General features: G+C 37.6%; 1 protein-coding gene across 1 annotated transcript; it reads right to left on the bottom strand.

Moving 5' to 3' along the window:
* Positions 1-20: 20 nt before the first annotated feature.
* On the bottom strand, positions 21-4086 carry LOC104453835 (ABC transporter G family member 21). Its single transcript, XM_010068460.3, has 5 exons — positions 3665-4086; positions 2750-3548; positions 1504-1701; positions 1198-1376; positions 21-879 (listed from the first exon to the last, which is right to left on the bottom strand). Exons 1-5 carry the CDS (start codon positions 3875-3877, stop codon positions 229-231), a joined length of 2040 nt encoding a protein of 679 aa, XP_010066762.2. The 5' UTR covers positions 3878-4086; the 3' UTR covers positions 21-228.
* Between the last annotated feature and the right edge of the window lie 20688 nt (positions 4087-24774).

Below are 24774 nucleotides of genomic sequence, written 5' to 3'. Positions count from 1 at the left end.
AAATACCGAAAACAGAGAACTCTTAACATCTAGAGAATGATATATTCTTTAAAACCCTTATAATCAAATTTACAATTAACACATTCAACCTATGGCAACTTCAATCACAATCCAGTCAATATCATTCTATCGCCTTCGATCATCAGATCTAATATGATCTTCATTAATCATCCTGTAGCTTAATTAACAAATACACCTGTAAAACAATAATCCTCTGTTGCCGCCCAGTCAGTGCGGTTGACCCACCCTCAGTGCCATATAGGCCAAAAGCCGATAGCCCACCAACATCACCGCCAAAGCTGCCACGTCCCGCAAAAGATTATCAAGCCCCAAGCAACTAATCGCCGGAAAATCCATGACTCTGCATTGCCTCCCAGCTCCGCAATCATACACTTCATTCACGGAGTACTGCACTCCCACAAGCAGCTCATAGCAGTAGTGACTGAAAGAAACATACTTCAACCAGGCGATAAAGCTCGGGATGTGCTGAATGTAGTACCCACCCACCAGTAGAAACACAAGCATCGTGACTGAAGCCAGTGTCGTGCCTTGCTTCGCGTCCATTAGGACAGCCCCAAGAGCCAGCCCGAGCCCCTGTGACACGAGCACGTTGAAGAGGATTATCAAGAGCGTCAGCACAAAGGTCCCTAGCGATGGCTTGAGGCCGCCCATCCAGTAGGTAACCGTCACGAAGATAGTGGGGAGCACGAGCTCCATTGGGAGATCTCCAGCGATCCGAGCAAAATAGTAGGATGAGAGGCGGTACATGCCCGACGACCGCTCCTTTATGAGCATGGGCCGCTCTAGAGGGAATGCGAAGACCGCATTAAAGAGAGGAAAGAATCCCCAAAAGATGGAGAAAAAGAAGAGTAGCCCAACCTGTTCATTAACAAACCAAGATTAAGGATCAGCAACAAGGCTCTCAAAGTTTAGAAAGAAAATCATAACTCGCTACAACTAAAGCAACCCTGCACGTTCACTTTATGGGAGGGATTTCGCTCTGTTCAATTGGAAAATATTGAAATTTTCATACTACGAGATTGGAAATCTAATGAGTAATTGCTCATTAGAAATTAGACGGCACACAATCTTTCAGAAAATACAGTCATGATGACACAGGAAGAGCATCCTAGTAGCAGTAAGAAGTCACTCCTTGAAATTCCTAAAAGAGAATGATCTTGCAAGATGGAGAACTACCTGATCTTGTACATGTGAAGTGTCCGATTTCCACCAAAGTAGACCTGAGAGAACGGAGACCGACATGACCTGGAAAACCCTTAAACCCGAATACGACTCGTGCTTCCTTTCCCGTAAACCTCGACTGAGCAGCACCGTGAATTGCTCCCACCAGGATGTCATCCAGAAGCTCTCATCCCCTGCTTGCATGGCAAAGCAGAATAATTGAGTTCTACTAGTTCGTTAGGCTTTTTCATATTTCCTCATTCTAGGAACTAATTTATTCCAGAAAAACAGATCATCCATTATATTGGCGATGTGACTTACTTCTGAGAGATGACATTTTCCTTGACGGATGTGTATCTTGGTCTAGAGAATGTTGTTGAATTTCTGCCTTCAATGCAGGATATAAGTTCTTTTTGTACGATGATATGAGAGACTGTTTGATGGAGTTCTGCTCGTCGTGATACTCCAATTTGTTGTGAAATTCCTGCTGATCATCATGCCTCAAATCCGGCTTAATACCTATATTTGTGAAACAAATTCATTGCTTGAAGGCTTAACAACATCTAAAAAAGAGCCAAAAAACCTTTCACAGTGCCAAAATTATGTAGAACATACAGTTGACCAGCTCAGCTTACAATTATTCTATGCCTAAATCTAGATGACAATCAGATGGTAAAAGCACAACGATGACCACATACATTTTTCCATCACATATCAATGTAAACAGTGAAGTCCATTAGGTTGCAGGATATGATTAGCAGCAAAATAAACGTCTAATTCAGTGAACAGCTATTGCGCACCTTATCAGAAACTCACAGTGTCTCACTCGAGACAAGTCAAACACGCACGGTTCTCTTTCGGGGAAAAAAATTACGTGCGACAATCAGATGCCCTCCACTGCAGAAGCGTTTAGATATGTTTGCTATTGCTTGTTCAGTCCATCTTGATCGCGGCCTTTTTATGATGGGGGCAAATGCTCGATCAGTAAAAACTCAAAGTCGATCATCTCAAGCAATTCAGCCGGCTTTTACTGTCTAAACTAATCCTCAACATGCTCGAAATAATAACACCAGACCGAGCGATTCCACTGTGTAAGGCTTCATATGTTTCGGATGGTTAAAACTAGAAGCTTCTCTCTATCAGTAATGCTTATGCTTTCGTTCATTTTAATTTCTTGATATCTGCCATGTGACCTTGACAAACACTCATCCTCAATTTTTTTCTTCTTTATTTGAAAGCATCCTCCAGGTTTATGAAGGTTACACTTTTCAACTGTACTAGATTTGGATTTGAGACACCGTTCCTCCTTAGATTAAATAATTAAATTAGAAAGAAAAAAAACAAAAAAGAGGACATTAAGTAATCATAAAACATCAATGAAGTATGAAAGAAGCTAGCAAGAATATTTACACACGTTCATCCCCAAATCGTGCCTCTTTTAAGTTTTCTAAAAGCTTGTACCATTAGATAGGAGAAAAAACGTGACATGCAAGATGGTTCCCACTGGACATACAACGCAATGCCACGGTAAATGAAAACTTCAACAGGAAAGGACACAAACACATACCATTAGCAAGATCAAGCAGGAAATCGGCCGGATTGATGAAATCGAACCCGGGCGAGTACCCGAGCGACCCGAAGTACTCCATGACTAGTCCGGCGCTGCCGCTGTAGATCAGGCACCCTTCTGTCAGCACAACCACCTTGTCGAACATCCAGTACAACCTGCTCGAAGGTTGGTGGATGGTGGTCACCACGGTCCGCCCGCCCCGGGCCACCGCCCGCAGCTGGGCCACGATCCGCTGGGCCGTGGTCGAGTCGAGGCCCGAGGTGGGCTCATCCAGCAGCAGGAGGCTGGGGTTCACCAAGAGCTCGAGCCCGATGCTGACCCGCTTGCGCTCGCCACCCGACACACCGCGGACCAGCGGCCCACCCACGACATTGGTCCGGCACCTCCCCAGGCCCAACTCCGATATGATCATCTCAGCTTGGTCGGCCTTCTCTTGGCGGGTGAGCTCTTTGGGCAGCCTCAGCAGGGCGGCATAGGTAAGCGTCTCGAGGACGGTCAAGTGGGGGTACAAAACGTCATCCTGCGAGACAAAGCCAATCTTGCGCTTGACAGAGCTCGAGAAGGGGTGGCCGTTGTAGGTTATGGCGCCAGTGACCTTCCCAGGTAGCCGGCCGGCAAGGGCTGTCAGGAGGGTAGTCTTGCCGCTCCCAGAGGGCCCAAGCATCGCGAGCAGCTCCCCTGGCCGGGCCATGCCGGTGACACCGTTCAGGACGTTCCGGGTCAGTTTGGGCTCGTTCGGGGCGCAACAGCTGTTCCTGTTGGTCCGAAGCTTGATGTTGTAGCCGACGTCTTCGAACTGCGAAGAAGTTTACGAGGCTAAATATATTTCCTATGATGTTCCTCTCGATTTTCGTCACAAAAACTCTCGAGGGTACATGATCATCGAGTGCAACCAATCACAGAGAAACTTACCTTGAGAGTGATGGGATACAGCGACCGGCGGAGGAACGAGAATTTGACCGGAGCGGGAGGTTCGTCGGCATTGGGGGGCGATCCACATGGGGATGGGCTCACATTGCTCGAGGAGAATGCCGGCTCGGCGTGGACGGAGACGTTGTTTTCATTGCGGCTCGGGATGACAACGACCGCAAGGTTGGTTTCTTGCTGAGGAGGCATTTGCATCATTTCAGGCGATTGAAGAAGAAGAAGAAGAAGAGAATGGTGGAGTCGAAGAAGCTCAAAGAAGGAGAAAAGGAAGAACGCAGTTGTTCTGAATGGCTCTGAAAGCTATGAGAGAGAGAGAGAGAGAGAGAGAGGGAGAGAGAGTCACATGCAAGAAGAAGAGGATGGGAGATTGTAAAGTGAAGGAAGGCACGAGAAGCTTAAACATATGGGTTGGGGGGAGCTCATGATTCTATATAAAGCCTTTGAGCGACTACCACTGTGACAACACTCAACTCCAACCCCACCAAAACCAAAAAATTGTTAATTATAATGACTTTAGAGCCTCTTTCCATAGAATTACCCTTTGCAATCAATAAGGTTAATCCAAACCATTATTCTCGATTCCCAATTTTGCCCATGGCATAACACTTTTAATACATCTTGGTAAATCATATACCTTATGTTGGAAGCATGCAGTAGAAAAGTCAATAATGATACAACTCCAAACCACATCAATTTATCCCGGAGATATTGTAAGACTATTGTCAAAATGGATGATTCCGAGTTTAAATCTTTCTGAACCCTTTATTTGCCTCTTCAAAGTCTAGCTTATACATGAGAGAGAGTATCAAAGTTTTTAAATATTAAACTAGACCATCATATACTAGCTTAAGTTTTTAAAATTATTGCGGTGGTGCTACCAAATCTCACACGTTAGATCTTATTTAAATTCTTATGTATGTACTATTTATCCAATAATGTGATACATTGTCATGGATGATTATATATCCATCAATTCCTAACAAATAAGAAAAATACATCAAATGGTTACCAAAAGATTCCGTTAAAAAAAAATGAAATGTATGAAATTGAAATATAACTTTGAAGAAATCATCTTTCTATGAGTAGAGAAGTGCACATGGATGACAGAGAATAAATCATTCGACTCTCAAGAAGGTCCAGACAGCAAATGACTTGCTAGTAGTTTCCACACCAAATCGATGGCACAAAGTGAGGATTCTGAAACATTGAGGAAATTTCAAGAGCGGAGTTTAACATTCTTGCTTTAGGATTTCATGTTTTTTTTTTTTTCACTCATATTATCTTACATGTTTCCCATTCAATATATGTTGCAGCTTTATGTCTTAGTTTTCCTTTAATTGGAGGACATGCCTACTTTGTGGAATTCGTATCCATTTTCAGTAAACTTCACAAAAAGTCTAGCATAAAATTTGATTGATGTTGATATTTATTCTGTTGTAGTTTTCTACATATTATTATTCTTACAAAAAAATTATGTCAACACCAACATTTAGAATAATATGAGACATATGAATTTAGACTCATGCAATGCACGGGCATCTTGCTAGTATTTACATATTTCTTCAACCCTCTTTTTGCATTAAATTATTGAAATTGCAGTATCTATGCCATCACAAAGCATCAATCAGTGACTTGATTATTGAGTCCAACTGTCCAATATCAGCCCCTGCAATGACTAATCAGGGCTCAATTATTTAGGTGGACTGCTACTCTAATTCTAAAAGGGAAAAAAGAAGCTCAATAGAGTCAACATGAACCGATAAAAAATTGTTAGTGGTCTGACTTTCATTTAATATTAAACAATTCAATTTTCAGAACATATATAGATCCATTCTTATAAAAATAAAACTGAACTCATCACTTTTATTTTGACAAGAAAGTCAGAAGATATATTTTCAAAATTTTACTTTGGCATTGGCTTATAAACCTGTATGGAACGGAAACAAATGAAAAAATAATAATTTTGAAAAATGTATTGAAAGAATGATATACGATTGAAAGTTGGATTTCGACAATATATGTAAAATTTGTAAAATACAAAAAGTTATTGATAATAGAATTGGAGCTTGAAACAATAAATCTTGAACTTATAAGCCAACGCACAATAGAAGATAAATATCAGATAGTGCGAAGTGGCAAGTAAATGATGCCAAAAGCAGAGCCACACCATAAAACTAGATGTCACCGAAAGTACAATTGAGGATATAGCGATGACTTAAGTTCCACTTCCACTAAACAAAAAAAAACAAAAAACAAAAATGGATTTCCCAAAATGCAGATTTCACTCATGAACTTGATCAGTCTGCTGGTTAGAGTACGGTTTCAACAACTTTAGTGCTCTCAAACAAATAATCCGATTGTACAACGGGTGCAATTAACGAGTTTTTGAGGGTGCTTCATATCCATAGTTAATAAGAAAATATTTCGATTTTTGATATATTGATTACACAAAACAAGGAAAAAGATAGTGAATACGAAATTACAGATTTTCCTTAAACGGGTGCTTAATTGATGCCTCCTTTTATAATTACGCTAGAAGCCCTCCGTGATTTTACCGAGGTGAGGAGGATTGAATCGACAAGATTGGACTTCGGTCTTGCAACTAGGGCCTCCGACGGATAAGAGCGGAGCACAAATACAATACATGAAGATTAGATCACAAGGGTGATGATTTTCAATGAGCAAAACAAAAGTTTCTCTATCCAAATCTTCTACAAGGCTATCGATACAGTTTTCCCGCAAAAGTTTCAACCGTGAAAAGGAGCATTGAAACTCTTGTAATCGCATAATCACGACACCTCCAGAACTGCGACACTTTGTAGCAGTTTTCAGTACGTCACAGCACCCGGTTTCAAGGTTCTTAACTTTACAACATGTACTCAAGCATGGCGTTAAAGCACTTTACCAGCACAGCTACAGCACGGAATAACTACACCGAAATGGCTTTCACATATATTGCGCTGTTTTCGAACTTTCAACAACGATGATGCGAGAAATCTACTCGATTCCATGTGTTGGCATTTGTTGTAAAATCTTGGCGAAAAGGGACAGCACTGGAAAACGAAAAGAAAGGCACAAATAAGTCACGTAAACAAGATCCAACTTTAGCTACATGTTGCAGGTTGGTGGAGACAGATGCTGGGCACCCAAAGAAAATATATGCAAAGAGAATAAAACGTTGTACTTGGGCATAATAGCTCAAATGGCGGGGCACATGGAGAATATATAGGAGCGACGCATTAGAATTTCGCAGCTGGGTGTGCACAACTTGCTTGCGAAGCGGTGTTACAAATTCCCCGTAGATATTTGTATGGACCCAATAACTTAGATAATCATCTACAGTTTGCACATTCACGTTATAAACCGTCTCAGTGCATCGCTCTCAGCAACTCTTAACATATATTCTGTACACGGTTCTGCAATACTTCAGGATAGACCAAAATCAATGAAATGAAAAGGCAATGAACGCTATGATGGTTGTCATATTCAAATTGTTGGGACTGAAACAAAGCTCTAAGCTGGCCCATCTCTCTCTCTCTCTCTCTCTCTCTCTCTCTCTCTCTCTCTCTCTCTCTCATTCAATGTTTGACAGAAGGCAAAGGGTATCTTCTTTCGTTGGGGGGTGGCAGAGAAAAGAGCGAAGTGCTTGGTTCTTCATTCTTTCCTCTTCTTTTTCTCTCTTTTTCTTTTGATAATTATTCATTCTTTTTCATGTGTCGAGTTCCGATTCCATGGAAGAGATAATGGGGAGGAGACTGTGTCGCCGTTTCCTGTGGAAGATGGTGGTGTCACTATCGATTCAAAGCCACTCCACTTTTGACTTTTTCTTTCTTAATTTCTTCTTTCGCCATTTCGGGTGGAACACTCTCATTCTCTCCTATTGCATGGAGTTACGTCCGTTCCCGAATTACTTCTTGTCCTCCCAGAAGAGATGAAAAAATAGTGTGCGTAAGCCGGTTTCAAATTAGTGCTTTTGGTTCATCTTTACGGTGGCTTATTCTAGTCAGCAAAGGCAGCATTGGTCGCGTGCAGAGACGTAGGAATGAGAGAGATTTTGGTGACGCGCACCAAGGTCAAATTTATGCCATTATTATATGTCTTGTGACTAATGAAGTGCACCATCGCATGCCTTTCTAATTTTATTCTCCTTGTCTTCTGCATTTTATAGGACAGAACGAGGCATCTCGAATTTTTTTAGGCAAGAGGCAGTTTAATGGGAAAACGCATTAGAGTACCCGACGCAAAGATTGTCCTGAAAGAATTGGAATTGTGCGAATGAGAGAACGGAAAATTACCAAAAAAAAGTATTACACTTATTATATTTGAGTCAATTCAATTTAAGTCTTTCAATTGTGTTGATTGAATCATAAGCCTTTTAACAATTTGCTAATTTAGTCTTTTCGATCAATTTTGGTCAGAAATTGTCCATGTTGACATGGAAAATTTTTGAAAAAAAAATATTTTTATTTCTTTTCTTTTCTTTTCTTTCTTTATCTTTTTCCATGTTCGGGCCTAGACAAGGGTTGACCTCCTTGGCCTCGAGTGAGGCTTCATCTCACTAACCTCAAGACCGAGGCTGGTGAGGCTCTAGCTTGATAGATCCAACGAGGTAGAGCTCATCCGAGATTGGCAAGGTGGAGCTCATAGATCCTAATGAGGCTCCACCTCCCTAGGTCCTAACGAGGTTGGCCCTTACCTATGGTTGGCCACCACCATCATCAAGGCTTGATGACCAATAGAGGAAGAAGCAAAAGGAAAAATAAAAATATTTAAAAATTCTTATTTTTATGATTAATACCATTAAAAATTGCAAATTAATGCACAAGTGACAAATTTACCCCAACACTAATTTTTTAACCACCAAAAACCCTAGACTAATAAACCTATAACAAATTTAACATCCATTAGTTTCCATTAAATTACGCTGCCAAATTGTTGAGTTTAATGATACATTATAATTGACGAATATACCAGTTTTGGATTTTATACTTTATTTGTCACAAGTCTATAATTTTTTGTGGTAGTAATCAAATTTAACGAAAATAAATAAATGATAAATTTATCACAAATATGTCAGTTATAAGTTTTTTGTGGACAAAAAATGAATTTGGGATAAATTTGTCATAAATATATCAATTTAGGGTTTTTGTGATCAAAAAATTAATTTGAAGTAAATTTGTTATATCTATACTAGTTTAGGATTTTTTTCGTGGTATTAGCCTTTTATTTACACAATATTGGTTGTGCCACGTAAAACGGTCATTTTCCCATTTACAGTTTCCAGCTAAAATGACTAAATTAGTAAATTATCAAAAGGTTTATGACTTAATTGGTACAATTGAAAGGTTCGAGTGCGATAGGTTTAGATTTTTTGGTAATTTTTCCAATGAGAATCATAGTAGAATTCGATGAATTAATGTAGATTAGTTTTAGACAAGAAAAACTCAAACATTTATCTAGAAATGATCTCTTGGGACGTCATCATACCATTATGACAAATAAATAAGTAAAGAATAATGTTTGTAAAGCTTCTATTAAGGTGTGGTGTATTTAACATTATTAATAGAATGTGGTTTAATTTTTTCTTTCTTTCTTAAAATATGCATGCGTCATTTTAATCGTACTATCCCAGATAAAAAATAATTTAAAGAAAAAAACTTGCGGACTACGCGTGCCAAATAAAAATCTCAAAAAAAAAAAAAAAAAAAAAAAAAAAAGGTCTCACGAACTTCAAAGATGAATCAAAATTACACGGTAGGTAATCTTAATAAGTCAAAATTGCTTAAAATTATGGTGATTGTCTCCAATAAGACACGCCATTCGGATGCTTAGTGGGAATATCTAATAGCCTTTTCTTTTTTGTGGGTCTCTGCTTTTTCCTCCGTCCCTTTTGTTGTAAGTCACCAAATAGAAATTGGGTTCTTGATGCACAAGCGCCAAGTGTCCAGCTTTTTCCTTTGAGGGATTTCCTTTAAGGGACAACTAATCAAAGCTCTCCTTTATGCAAACCCCTCTTTATCTTTCTTCCTGGCCACGAGAATTCCCGAAAGGGATGATGTGAATTGATACACGTTGCGGCTCGCGAGTGATCGTGCCTACTTTCTATCTTCCTCCTCGTCCTCCTATCTCCTTTACCCCACCTACATGTTTTCCTACAGTCCCATGCTGTTGGCTCATCTGGATTCCTCTGCTAATCCCCTTTTCAGAATGACATTTCGCTTTACTCGTTGATTTTTAGCTTACCGAAGCTTGCGCGTCATGGTTTGATTTACTCATTTGGTCTTTTAACGAAGGGATAATTCACATCTGAAATTCATGTTTTTGAAATAATAAAAAAATATTGGCAATCAAGCTAGGAGATCAAATGGACTCACGCCAAAAAAAAAAAAAAAAATTAACGACTTTAATAGGGAATATCCTACACATTTGCAGAACAAATGTATGTATATTGATAAATTGTCAAAATGTTTACAATTAAATTTAAAAAATTAAAATATTTAAGATTAAATTGACCGCACATAATAGATTTAAAATCTTTTTTTTTTTTTGGACAATTTCATAGAAAGCTTTCTCTATTAGCACATGGTTTGCAACTTTATGATAAGTTCGAAAACCATAGAAAGGAAAACATAACCTCTCTATAAAGCAATCGACGTTATGTAAAAAAGCCAAATCTCGTATTCTCAACCAGATACTCACATTCAATAAAGGTCGATATTGATCCTTATCCTCTATATGACAATTCAAGAAGCTTTACCTTAAAAACTTTCACTTTCCCTATCAAAATGAACGTGACCACCTTCAAATGAATTGTCGCATCATATTTTACTATAAAAGTCTCTCAAAAAGGAACTTTTGATAGGGAGATTATTGTTTATCCTTAATGTGACTCCAAATATCGTTGTTGCCCGCCATATTTATCATCGGCGACCCCTGCTCTCAGTAGCTCCTCTCTCTCTCATCGATTGTCATACGAGTCATTTCTCTATAATCTAAAGAGATTTTGGTTAACTAGAGAAGATCTTTATCCTAAATTCAAATGAATTAGTCATGCGTCATTCTCCAAGGGACGAAAAAAGGGGAGATGCAAATTGAATCTCTTGAGGTTCGTTAAAGTTGTGGGAGGAGAGCGTTAACCAATACCTTTTATTTTTCCTTTCTCTTTCTTTTTTCTTTTTTCTTTTTTTTCCTTTTGAAGTACCCGACATAATGGAGACATAAAAAAACCATTAAATTTTGGACAAGGGACAGTGGATTTTTCTCTGGCATGAGCAGTCAACATTTAGCAAGGACAGTGTCTTAACCAGAATCGTATTCATCTCATTGTCCTGATTATAAAGACTCCATGATTTGTCACGCTATGCCTCCATAGCTCCCAATGCAAAAAGGATAAAAAAAAGAAACTACGACTTTGGAGTGCGTCAAAAAGCGGCAAAAATCATGAGTCGCTGTTCGACCTAAATGAACCTGAGGCGTCCTTTGATAAAAGACAATGTGGAGTGCGAGATCGGCCCATCTCCCCTCTCAGTGCTTCTCACCATGCTGTACAATAATGGTGTACTCGCTCGTGCCCAATAGAGGAGGAGATTATTCAGAAGATGCCATCATTTTCATAGATTTCCTAATGTATTCTCCCGTAATGGGCTGGCCAAAGGAATTGGTGAATTTGACACGTTAGCGAAGAGCCCCCCGCACAAAAACAGCACTCGATTTGTTTTCTGTTTGTTCAATGTTTTTGTCGTTCTTCCGACCCTTCGACGACAACAGGCGAACATGCGACTTCGATAGTAGGAAACTCCCCCACCCACTCGGGTGCTTATCTGCTTAACAGCACCGCTCGTTTTCCACGAGAAAGCGATTTCGAACGTCTGGGTCTTTGCTATAAGCGAGAGAGATATGTGCCATGGAAAAAGGTTACGCAGTTTTGGCGTTTGGCGGGAGCTAGCTTTCTTCTCTTCTCTTTTCTTTTCTTTTCTTTTCTTTTCTTTCCTTCTCTTTCTTCTTTTGCGGGAGAGTACGATAGAGGAATAAAAGAAGTGAAAACTCGAAGGTCCTACTTTCTTCCATGACGGAACTCGCGAGTAAACTGCAATCATATGAAAATTGGGTTCAAAAGAGATACCGCTTTATGCATTTAGCGCATGACATCAATTCCTAGGGCTTATCACGTAAGTTCATCTTTTACACTATGCCAGACCAGATAATATTCCTAAATCTTTTTGTTCCCCAAACGTTGCACGACAGGTAGTCGAGTCCAACGTGGACATGCAAAAGGCAAGCAAAGATGAAATGTCTAGAATATTTGATCCCAGTTAGTTCGCGACATGAAGGTACATCATGTGACAACATCGTCAAGGTTCGATCATGCACCGGGCGGATTTCTCAGGTGGTCCACCGCCACGTCTAATGGGATATGTATTAGCTCTCCGTTGTAGACTTAGTTTGGATACTGCTTTATCGTTTTCTTTCTTTCATTTTCTCCTTCCCCTGTTTTCTTCCTCGTAACATCTGCGGGATGGAGAGTCTGTTGGGTATTTGTTACCAATGCGTGTTAAAGAGGTATTGTCAAGTTAGATGTTGTTGCGAGAAAGGACCGTGCACTCAGACTATATTCATGAGATAAACGAAAAATAACTAACAAAGAGAGAAAACAATACACCAGAATTTACATAATTCGGTAAGAATGTTGATACACGAGAAAAATGGCGATCGATGAATCCACCATGAACAATGAAGAGTATAAGTTTAAATCAAAAGCTGTCTCAATTCTTAAACGTTTGCCTCGCAAATCTCTGAAAGAGAAACCTTGGAAACACCCTTAAGAGACTCGGATGTGTAATGCCCCATGTATGCAATCATCAAAACAGGCATTAAAGCGGGTGTTATATATATCGAGTTGGCGGCATCTCCCTGCCGCCTAGCCTCAGGTCCAGCGCGCCCGAGCATTTCCAGGCTCCAGGTAGGGCGCTTGGCTACTCTTCCCCTGGCGCCCGGCCGATGGCCCCGTCACTCAGCCTATGGCCCAACTACTCACCTAAGTGCCCGAACAGGTGGCGCATCTTTGCCTAGCACCTACCACATCTTCGATTTCCATTGTCCGCTCCCTTGGATGCCTCATTAAACTCCTACTCGGGCATATCCACATCTCGGAGCTTCAATCCTCGATGGGGTCGACAGCCAAAGCTCAAGACATACTCAGCAGATGTAGGAAGCTTAAATACCTTGAAATTTAGTGGACAACTTCCTAGAAGTAGAAGCAGCTACTAGATGTTGTAGCCCTACGTTCACAACCGTTGAGATTAGCACCCGTAAGAGTGTTGTAGCACTTGATTTTATCATGGTATTGAAGTTAGAAGTCCTTGGTTCGATCTCACGTACTTTTTCCCCTTTTACCTATTTATGAGGTCTCTTTATTTTCAGTTATTGTGTTTCAACCAATCGCGAAAGCAGAAATCTAGACCAAGGAGCAAGAACCAAAAAAAAAGAGAAGATATCGTTAAAAAAATCTTATCTTGATAAGGAGAGAGAAATAGACAAATATCCTATGAAACTCATTCGTTTAGTAGAAGCAACATTGAGCCTCGACCAGTTCGGGAGGGAACAAGCCCCCGTAAGTCTTATAATTGCTCTCCACAATCCATGCTTTAAGGACTTCCACATGCTATGACATTTCTTGTGATGTGAAATAAGTTTATTGCCAATTGGTAAATGTTAATGTGAGATTTTATGAACCACTATCGACTAATATAAAAGCATAAGTTATTAGGCAAAGGAGGAATTTAATATTTATTTAGTCTAACACTCCAACACTCCATCTTGCATTTAATCTGGTCCTTTGCCCAATACTAAATATGAAAATTTAATTAGGGAGACAAATAAGACCTGGTAAGATTTGAACTCAAAACTTTCAACTCTGATATCATATAAGATTTTATGAGATCACTACCAATTGTTCTAAAAACTTAAACTGTTAGATAAAGACGTGTTTTAATGTTTAATTATTCTAACAGTTAAGATTGAGAATAGAGTTACTACCTCGCTCTAATACTTAGTTTTCGATTGCAGCCAGTTGCTAAGAAATAAGGTTTGATAGGATACGATCCAATAAAAGACCCTTTTGAATTTAATATGCTCTATCTTTAGCTTAGCAAAACAACATAATAGGAGCAAATAAGTAGAATCCTGACATATTGTGTGTGTACTTTTTTTTTTTTTTTTTGAGCAAGTAAGAACGTATGATAATTTAAAAATCTAAATAGAGAACTAGAAAAAAGAAGAGAAAAAATATTGGCTACACTACTAGCAATCACATCAATTGCCTAAGCGGGGCAAGTGGTTGCCGACCACTAACGATTATCAACGGTGTATGTTATACTGACTCTTTTTTAACTTGCATCATCCTATTGAAGTTTAGCCAACTTATTACGATCCAAACGTTTCGCCAGGTCACTCAGGTCTCCATCCACATTATCCAATCCAACGCGGCTGTTCCGAAATAAACAGCGGTCCAAAGCTACCTTACAGCTCCACGAACCTATCACTAAAACGGAGATATTAAGCCCTGACTCTTTCGACAACGCATGTCATCGCAGAATTGAGCCTTTCAATTATTAACTCCACTCTCTATCTTCCTCGTGTATCGTGTCCACACGGACAAAGCACAAATTCGCCACGTTTTGTCCGCAGTTAATTAATCAACAGAACTATTCTCTCCTCATTTAGAGGAAGATATAACCAGCAACATCTACACCGATGCTTTTGGCCCATGAAATAAGTGACTTCTTTTTATCATATGATATAACATAATATATAGTTATATTTTTGCTAATATTAAAAAATCTAACCCAAAAGCTAATGTTAAAAAGTCCAACTCAAAAGTCTAAGCTATTAGTTAGAACGAGACCGCATGAATATAAATAGTGTATAGATTCCATTGTCAAGGGACATAGAGCAATATTTCAACACATTTTATCATGTTAAGCTGTATTAGGAGCGGCATGTAGAATTTGATTGATGGTAGTGGACACACGTATCCAAAAAGGAACGACATTGGCTCTGACATTACATTATAAAATCCAATTCAACAAGTCAAACTTTCGAAATAGTTAATAGCGATACAAAATCCCACATCATATCATAACATATGATCATGAGTTCAAATATTTTCCAAATTCCTTATTCATCGCCCATTATATATACTCCCTTGCTTTAGCCAAAGTCTAATTTATACTTGAGAGAGAGTGTCAAGATATTTAGATATTAAATCATCTCTTCATCAAACAATTTAAGTTTTTAAAATAATTTATAATAATCTTACAAAACCTCACGGTTAATGCGCATGTCGGCATGTCGAATTGCCACTTTCCACGCCCTCACTTTAGCCTCACGGGGCTAAAAGTGAAGCATTTATAATAACCACCCAGATTAGCATTTGAGCACGAAACCTCCCCTCCTTTCACTTTCTCCCCCCTCCAAGACCGCACCACCTTTTCGCATCGTTTCGGCTTAAAAATCTTTCTTGCTTTATCATGGTCTCTCCACAAGGACAATACAATTAACCTTCAAAGCGGCTTTGAGCAGCGAATCGCACACGAGGTGATGGTGACGCACGGGGTGATGCTGGCAAACTGCCAGTGTGGCGGGTCGAGGATCTCGGAATCAAAGTGGGGGGTGAAATTGAGTTGGCTTTCGGACCACTTTTGACGCTCGTGGTCCCGAAATCCCATGCCACGATGGGGATCGACGATCATGGATCGCACGTGATCATCGGTTCGCCTTTCGTTTTAATGGCGAGAGGACATCATTGATTGTGCTGCGTTTTCCCATCCATCTAATTATTACTCCTCAGTCCTTTCATCTGCCACCTATGTACGATAATACCCGTTTTTTAACATCTGTTCTTCGATTGGGGTTTGACTTGATCGCCATGTAATGATGATAATTGCATTATACGGCGGACCACCGTGCGGTAATGATGGTTTCTTAGGGATATTTTAGTGGAGGCAGGTGACGATGCACGTTGAACCATGCCGAAAGAGTGGCTTTCTTGTTGACTACCCAAGTTAAGGAACGTTAATAATTTTTCATGCGCCATGACATTTTTTGGACATATGTACGATTGATGTCTTGAAAGTCAAACATTTTCACATTAAGTACTCATGACAAGTGCCATGAGGTGTCCTCAATCTAGTGACCTAGGTGAGCGGTTAAATGCAAATTTTCAATGGGGAAGATCACTTATTAGTTAGAGCGTCTACCGCACATATCGACCTAGGAGCTATTCCATCACTCTATCAATAAAGCCTTGCCGACAGTTTGTCTGTGCTCGTTGAAGTCGGCCGAAAGGTCGGGTACTCTGTATCAATGTTAAAAGAAAACACTATCTACTAAGATCAAGTTGAAATAAAAAATTAAAAAAACAAATATATGCATATATGGAATTAATAAATGAAACTTTACTTGAGGAGAGATAGAAGTGAGTTGGTCATCAAAGTCAATTCAATTGTCATATTGTTTTGGCCCTTCAAACCTTCCTAGATCATAAATAATTACATATCTCCATGTTTAGTGTTAGGATAATTCCAGCCCAGTGTGAGAGGAAGCATTAGAATATTTTGATAAGAAGCCACACTTTCATTTAAAAATTTGATATCTCCATTGCAAATAATGCAATATTCCATGATTAATGTAATATATAAGGTTCCATAAATACGCATTGATACTTGATAGGGTTACTAATTTCTTCCACAGTTAGCTATGAAAATTATCGTCAAAACTATGAGTGTATAGAATAACAATTAGGACATGACCATCTTTCACTAGGACTATTGTTAGGCTAGAGTTGAGCACGCGCTACACACATTTGCAAAGGTGAATAAATATGTACAAAAAAAAAAGGTATATCGAGGGTTGCCTAAAAAAGAAAAGGGTAGTTTTTATTTTTTGTGGAGACGATGCGTGAGGATAGCTACTCTTTGAATGCAGCATGTGGATGTTTTGGTTGTCGATAGAACTTAAATGTTAATTTTTTTTCTTACTATTTTATTAAGGTTAGTTTTGCAATGATTATAAAGTGAGTTAATAAAGTGTTTTGGCACAATATTTAGAAGATGCATTGTACTCAAAGCGTTTATTTTGGGCATAATTCAGAGACTTGCACAGTGGCCCTCACGAAACCAACTTGAATTTGAACGGGATTCAGATCCAATCTTCCCAAAATCGGATTTCCTCTGTGTGCCATATGCGCTTAAACTTGATTTTTTTCCCAATTTTCCTTCCCTGTCTAATATTTGTTCGTGTCCATGTAAAAGCAAACTGTCCAAATTGGAGATCAATCGCCAAAGAGCTAAGCATCATTTTTACTTTAATCTCCTTAAATTAAGACTATTCATTTCACGCAAAATAACTTCCAAGAAAACATTTTGCAGATTTTTCAACGTTTGTTTTACGGAAAATGAACTAATCAAGGAAAATATTTTTCACTATTAAAAAACACCTTCAAAAGTGAAGAAAATGTTTTTCAATTTTTAAAAGTGAAAAACATTTTTCATGACTTCTTCCACGTTACTTTCTTTCACCAAATACATTTTTATTTTATTTTTATATATTTTTCTTCTTTTTTCTTTCTTTCCTTTTGATCTTCTTCTTTGGCCTTGATGAGTTGACAGCCACGACAATGGCTAACGACTGGGCACGAGCCAACTCGAGCCTCGCCGACCTATGGCGAGGCTCTACCTCACTTGATCTAGCAGAGTTGAGGTTTACCAAGCAAGCTCAACTTCGCTAGGCAAGCTAGGCGAGGCTTAGGCCTTGCCTATGCTCGCCAACGGTTCACCAAGCACTAGTGAGCTTAGGTGAGGCCCAAGCACCGCCCAACTCGCTGGATCTGGCAAAATTGAGCTTGTCGAGCAAACCTTGACTTTGCCAAATTGGGCGAGGTTTGAGTTGGCTCGCACCGCTTGCGACCATCGCCATGGTCGGCGATCGGCCAAGGCCAAGGAAGGAGATGAAATGGAAAGAAATAAAAGAAAAAGAGAAAAAAAAAAAGGAAAGGGAGGAAAAATTAAAATTAAAAATGATTTTAAAATAATTAGATAATAAAAAATTATTGAAAATGAGTGTGTAGGAAAAGATTTTCCTTATCAAAAGGTAGAAAATATTTTCTAATTCATTTTCAAATTTCAATTTAATATTAGAAAATATGGTTATTTAAAAAAAATGACTTTCTAAAAAAATATTTTCTTAAAATGTCATATTTTTCGTGAAATCAACTTTTTCTTAATTTTTTTGGTCTAACTTGAGGTGGTCGGTGTCTGGAGTAGTTATGTACCTAACGAGCGAAAATGGAACGTCTTCTCCCTTGATTTGACCCCACGTGGCCGATTCTGAGCTTTTCAGGGATTAAAGTAGACTTGCTCACTCTAATCATAATTGTAATATTGGGAAAAGAAAACAGTCTATGATATGTGAATGAGTTGCAGACAAATCACTTATTTTCTTTATAATTTAGGGGCACAGGTATGTAGAGACAGCTACAAGAAAGTCCCTGGAATATCTTGTGAGAACCATGAGCTTTAAATTCAGGCTCTCGGCCTCTTCCGTTTGTCTTGAATCAAAGCACTTTTTACGTAATTCGTGAGATTTGAACAAATAATATCCAATTTCCAAATTGAAAATCCTTGATAACTCAACCAACCGTGTCTATCCTGAACGATTAAGAATCACTTAATAGCCTTTGAAGGTGCAGCACAATATCAAGCGGTGACTTCGAGAGCATCCGAGTTGAGATCGACGTGCATGCACAGATTCGGTCCAATCAAAGGGTACACCGCCATCTCCTCTGCAAAATGTTCAAGTTCCCGTTGACTCGTTGAGCTCCAAGATACCAATGGCCCCACTCGCGATCTCCAAAGAATTCTCGGGAAAGATCACATAATTTCTCACCTCTGTCTTTGTCTCGCATCCTGTTCAGTGGAAAAAATTGGCCAACATATATAGTCCCAAAACCGTTCGTTTCCTTTCGCTTCGACAGCCTTTAATCATGTCATGTGAGTATACATGCTCGATTGGTTCCCTGGTCATTGTGTTCTTTTGACTTCTGCATCGGAAACTGTCCAATGAAAGCTCCTTGTTAGGATGAAAATTGCCCACTTCCGGCTTGTAACTACTGAAATTTTGGATTTTAATGCATAAAGAATGCACATCCAATCGTTTTCCTAGTCTGTACAAAGAATGCGGAGTCTTTTCCTTTGTCTCGGAGGAGTGTCATTAATAAACGTCGAAGGGAGAGGTGGATAAACACTTGAATATGCAGAATTCTATTGTTTTTTTAATCTAAAAATACGAATTCTTTCATAAGTATTAGAAAGTGTCGCAAAACGGTTCGTAGAAAAATGGTCGATTTTTTTTTTCTTTTCAGGTAATTTGTTGATAACTTACCCCTATTTTTTTTTTATGAAATGACCAATTCTTTTGATAGTTTTGCAAATTGGCAATCTTTATTCCAACTTACCCACTTTTAAAAGTGACCCCTCTATCGACCCAAAAAAAAAAAGAGCGACCCCTCTCTCTCTCGTTGTCCAACGGGTCAGTTTTTTCTTTGCACGATTTATTGTCCGCGAAAAAGAACATTCTTCCAATTTTGGTGATGAACATAGGAAAAGGAATATCAAACTTTAATCCCCAGAAAGGAAAACAAGAGGGGGGAGAAAAGGGAAAAGGAAAAGAAAAATGCCAATGCATCTAATCGTACAAGGAATCAGATTAGGCGGAGCTGCACTTCCCTAGGCACCCCTAAAAATGCCAGAATTCAACTATGCAATAGACCCCAAAATCAAATGAACCAATCCTTTTGTGGTGTCAAGAATTTGAAGAAAAAGATTGGAGAAGTGACTCCCCACTCCAATGATAACCTGAGAATGTGTCACTAAGTTGAAAATGCCCCGGGGAATTCAGATCAAGCTGGACGCCACTGAAGTACAAAGGAAAAGCTCTTTTGGTCATCTCACGGAGCTTCAATTATAGTACGCATATGTTGTTTGGAGACGCATAACATTGATTGATTTGAACCTCCTCTCTCCGAATTCGTTGCGAGGGTTATGTTGTTGAGGGACAAGCGGCATCTTTAGCAAGTGCGCAACGGGGAAATGATTATAGAGGTGTCGATTCAGAGATATCTTTGCCATCAAGTGATTCTGAGATACTATCAGTTTATAAAGTTGATGTACTAAGCAGTATGACAAAATCTTAAAAGGGTGTTTCGAGAAATTAAGGCTACGTTTGGCAGTCGGGATAAAATTCGGGATATGATATAATTTATCTTATCCTATGTTTGGTGCTCACTCGGGATAAGATAAAGTCGGATATAATGGGGATATAAACAGGATAAAATTATCCCATGGGGGAGGTGGGATAAAGGTGGATAGGATTTATAATGTCCATAATAGGAAAGTTATTTTTCTTGAATAAAAAGCTTATTAAATTAACAAAATTGAAATTATATTTCAATATAAATAATATTTGAATTCTAATTTAAGAAAATAAAAATAAAAAAATTATTTTTAATTAATCTTATTTTAATTTCTATATTCAATTTTAATTCTATTTTATAATAAACATTCAATCTATAAATTAAATATTTATATTTATTATATATTTTAGGTATTTTTGTATTTTAAATATGTTAGTACAGTTTACTATTTGATAATTTTTTTATTAAAAAATGATGAAAGGGAAAAAAGAAATAATAATGAAAATAATATAAAAAAGAGGAAAAATATAATAAATAATAAATAATAAATAAATTAAGGAATAGTGTTACGAGATATTTTCACCGTCTTCATTTATGAAGATTTAGGTTCATTTATAATGATATGTCATTTATATATAATAAAAATATATATATACATAATGTGAACATATCCGACTTTAATATTACGATTCACCAAACACCTGGACGATATAAAAATCCTGATTTTATATCCTATCCTATCCAATCCTATCCTGATTATAAATCCAGACGACCAAATGTAGTATAGAAATACTCTATTAGAATCTTCCTTTATACTTTTGTGAGCCAAGATGATGTCATCATAGTATGTGTATGGTATTATTCCTAAGTCGGTTTTGCGTCATTTTTTTTAGTTAATTTTGTTAATTCCACAATTTATGGCTTGTCCCTGCGAAATTAGGAATGTTTAACAAAGCCCACCAAATTAGATGTGGCCCCGCTTGTGGCCATTGTAGGGTCGATGCTCTGAAGTGGGCTACGGACCTCACAAAAGCGTAAGAAGGGCCCAATTTGGAGTTTGGGCTAATGAAGGCCACTCCATGCAGAACCTATAGAGACATTGTCGGCGGCTCCCGGTGCAAACGAGCCCAATTAACGTCGACCGTCGCCCATCATATCAGGTGGATTTCACGTAAAACTATAGTTGTAGCTTTAACTTAGGTACAAGAAATAATTAGAAAAGTCTAATCAAATAAATTCCATATGAACATCAAATACCATCACCAAAAGCTCTAAAATTTCCAAAAATATATAGATTACATCATGGTGAAACAACTTTCGACTGAGATGAACCTCTGTTGGGAAATTGGATAAATGAAGGGAAAAGACATGATTTGGAAGGGTCAATATGCATTTAGCATCTCTTTAAAAAGTTCAAAGATGTAGGTTTTTTGGAGGGACCAGGAAAACTCCTCCTCCCCATAATTTTTAGAGGAGAAATTGACACAAATAATCTCTAAAATTAGAATCAATGTGCGATGTCATCCTTAGATTATTAATTCGTTCAATATGATTCTTGAACTATTTTTAAATATTCAATCTAATCCATAAATTTTTAATTTGTTCATCTAGTTCATCAACTTTATAAAATAATGTCAAATTAGTCATTTAGTACTATTCACAAGTTTCATAATTACACCATTGCCCAAATTTCAAAATATCTTTTCAGGTCAATCTAATTCCTAAATCAATTAAAAAAAAAAAAATGCTATCTTTTCACCTCTTTGGGCTTTACAAATATTACTATAGTTTCATTCATTAGTATTTTAACTTGTGATCTCTATAAAAGTGACAATATAATCTCATTTAGAGTTATATCGGATTCATATTTTCTTTTTTATTTTGAAACAAGGGTTTCAATAAGAATATTTGTCAACAATAGTAATTTATCCATAGATTTCTCGTACCTAAATATATCTAAATCTTTTTCTAATTTTTTAGATAGATAATTTTTTGAGTTTTTGTGTTTCATGTTTTCTTAATTAAATTTAATTAAATTTGTCAATTTAGCAAGACTATTAACATAGCACAACTCTAAATGAGGTTGTGCTTATAATCATAAGTTTAAATATATTTAAATGGAAATATTGTAATATTTATAAAAAAAAATCCCAAAGGTAAAAAGAGTAATATAACCATATTTTTGTTGATTTAAGAAATAGTTTGAAATGAAAAAAATATTACAAATCTAGGTAATAATGTAATTATGAAAAATTTTGATTTTTATGAAAAGTTGAGGAACTCAACTAAACAAATTAAAAATTTAGAGACTAGATTGAACATTTCTAAATAATTCAAGGACCACGATGGACGTATTAAAACTTCCAAGGACAAAATTACATATTGGTCAAATATTTTGGATTATTTGTGTTATATTTCCTTTTTGGAGCCACTAATGGTGTTGATTTTGGACTCTCGTGCACAATTTATTATCTGAAAAATAAAAGACAGTTGTCGCTTCTAGACGCCTGATGATTTGTTCCAAATTAATGAATTGCCTATTAGTGACATATCCCCGAAAAGAACAGTCTTCCATTTATGGTGATGAACCCACGAAAAAGAATCTCAAACTTTAATCCCCTAAAAGGAAAAGGAAGGGACAAAACCCCCGCCCCGGGGGTTGCTCAAAATGACATTGAGCCGGAAAAAAAAAAATAGATTTTTCTATTCTATTCTTGAATGAGTTTCTAAGTAAAAATACGTATTTAACAACAATACAAATTTTCTATTTTCGGCATAAAATTTATTTAATAACAACACCTTCCTCCCTTCCGAGCGGCAACCGATGGACAACGACCAAGCTAGGATGGATGGATGGCAGCGGATGAGCAGCCATTTAGCCACGATGACGAATGATAAAAAGAGTTTTTATTTCTTATTTATATTCAAAAAAATACAAAAGTAAAAATTTTTACTTTTGATTTATATCCCAAACTTATTTATGAAGTAAAAATCTATTTCAAAAATATAAAAATGAAATAATTTATCAAATTAATTTTATTCCATAAACAAGTCTAGACTAGAAAATTAGTTTTGTGATAGAAATAGAATGATTATCGTGTATGCCTCTATTTGTAAAATGAATGAAGTTAGGCAGAATGCATCCCTAAAAATGCCATATTTCAATCATGCAATACACCCTAAAATCAAATGAACCAATTAAGAATCTGAAGAAAAGATTGGAGAAGTGACATCCCACTCAAATAATACATGCAACGACATGAGAATGTGTCACTAAGTTGAAAATGCTATGGGGAATTCAGATCAAGCTGGACACCACTGAAGTTACAAGGATAGCTCTTTTGGTCACCTCAGGGAGCTTCAGTGATTGATTGCATATGTTGTTTGGAGACACGTAGTTTTGATTGATTTGAACCCTTGTCTCTCCGTATGTAGGTCATGTTCTTGAGAGACAACTGGCATCTATATTGAGTGTACAACTTTGGGATAACTTTGTCGTTGAGTAATTGTAAAAAACTAAGATCAGTTTATTAAGTTAATCTACCGAGTTGTATCTTAAAATTCTATATGGATGCTCCAGTAAATTAATTGTATTAAAATACTCGATAAGAATCTTCCTTTATACTTTTTGGAGCCAAATTGATTCCATAAATCAGCCTTTACTATCTATAGTATCATTCCTTGGTCAGTTTTGTGTCATTTTTGAGTTAATTATGTTCATTCTACATAACTCATGGATTGCCCCTGCGAAATCAGGAATGTCAACAAAACCCACCAAACTAAATTAGACTTTACCACCACATATCGATCAGGTACGCAAGGCCCTTGAAAAGTCAGTGCCCCGAAATGGGCTACGGGCCTCACAAACCTATCAAGAAGGGCCCAATTTGGAGTTTGGGCTAATGAAAGCCGCTCCACACAGGATGCCAGGTACATGTGAGCTCAACTCTCACATCCACTCTTATCCGTTAGATCAGGTAGATGCCAGGTAAGGCCCATCTCATCTAAACCAAGCGTGGGACAAAAAATTTTCCTAACCTACAAGGCTGCAATTATCCACGTAAACTCTTTGATGTATTATTTAGGAGGTAAGCCCACATCTTGGAAAATCTTGGGCATGTGAATTGCTCGACTAACCCTATAAATCATGTAAGACGCGAGTTAAAACTCGAGTGAACAACCCAAGTGAAGAATTATTTGTGTTTTTAAATGATATGCGAAACCCAATATGTACCTTCGAGCTGAATCAACATGGGTCCGCTTCCTAACCGTCAAGTCAATTTTGTGGGATACTGACGTATGTACTAACATTTCATAAATTTATTTTTGTTGCTTGCCTCTTCTTCACATGGAGTTACGTTGGAGTACATATAATTAATTAGGGGTGAGTAAGATGAGGTTGGTACAATATTGACGTAATCAATCCAAACTGTTTACTGTATTGTAGCTAGGAACGAAACCAAACCATTATTGCAGGTTGGTTCGGCAATGGAACCAAATGGACCTTTTTTTTTTCTTTTTTTCCTCCATTTTCTGTAATTTCATGAGCTTAAACTTACTATACTAGCTTGGAAGAAGAATTAATTATATGAAAAGACCAAAATTACCCTCCTGCCAAGTCATAAATTCATACAAAATTAAAAAAATCAAACCTACTTCCAATTAACCAAATAGGCTATTTAGTGTATAGATAAAAAATTAATTAAAATATTAATTAGATGTACAATGCGGTTTTACGATTCGATTTGATTTTCAAAAAGGTCAAAACCAAATCAAATAGCAAAGAAATGCTTCACGTTCCCCCAAAAAAGTACTCTTGAACCAAATCAACCCGCCAAGAATAATT

The sequence above is a fragment of the Eucalyptus grandis genome, chromosome 7 (assembly GCF_016545825.1).
Source record: "Eucalyptus grandis isolate ANBG69807.140 chromosome 7, ASM1654582v1, whole genome shotgun sequence".
Taxonomy (NCBI): domain Eukaryota; kingdom Viridiplantae; phylum Streptophyta; class Magnoliopsida; order Myrtales; family Myrtaceae; genus Eucalyptus; species Eucalyptus grandis.
This window is presented reverse-complemented; position numbering and strand designations above follow the sequence as displayed.

Excerpts from the sequence above, each read along its gene's own strand:
- LOC104453835 (XM_010068460.3), bottom strand. The coding sequence starts at position 3,877 with ATGATGCAAATGCCTCCTCAGCAAGAAACCAACCTTGCGGTCGTTGTC. Across the intron at positions 1,377-1,503 it reads GAAAATGTCATCTCTCAGAA|GGGATGAGAGCTTCTGGATG; the intron begins GTAAGTCACATC and ends CCATGCAAGCAG. Across the intron at positions 880-1,197 it reads CTTCACATGTACAAGATCAG|GTTGGGCTACTCTTCTTTTT; the intron begins GTAGTTCTCCAT and ends GTTAATGAACAG.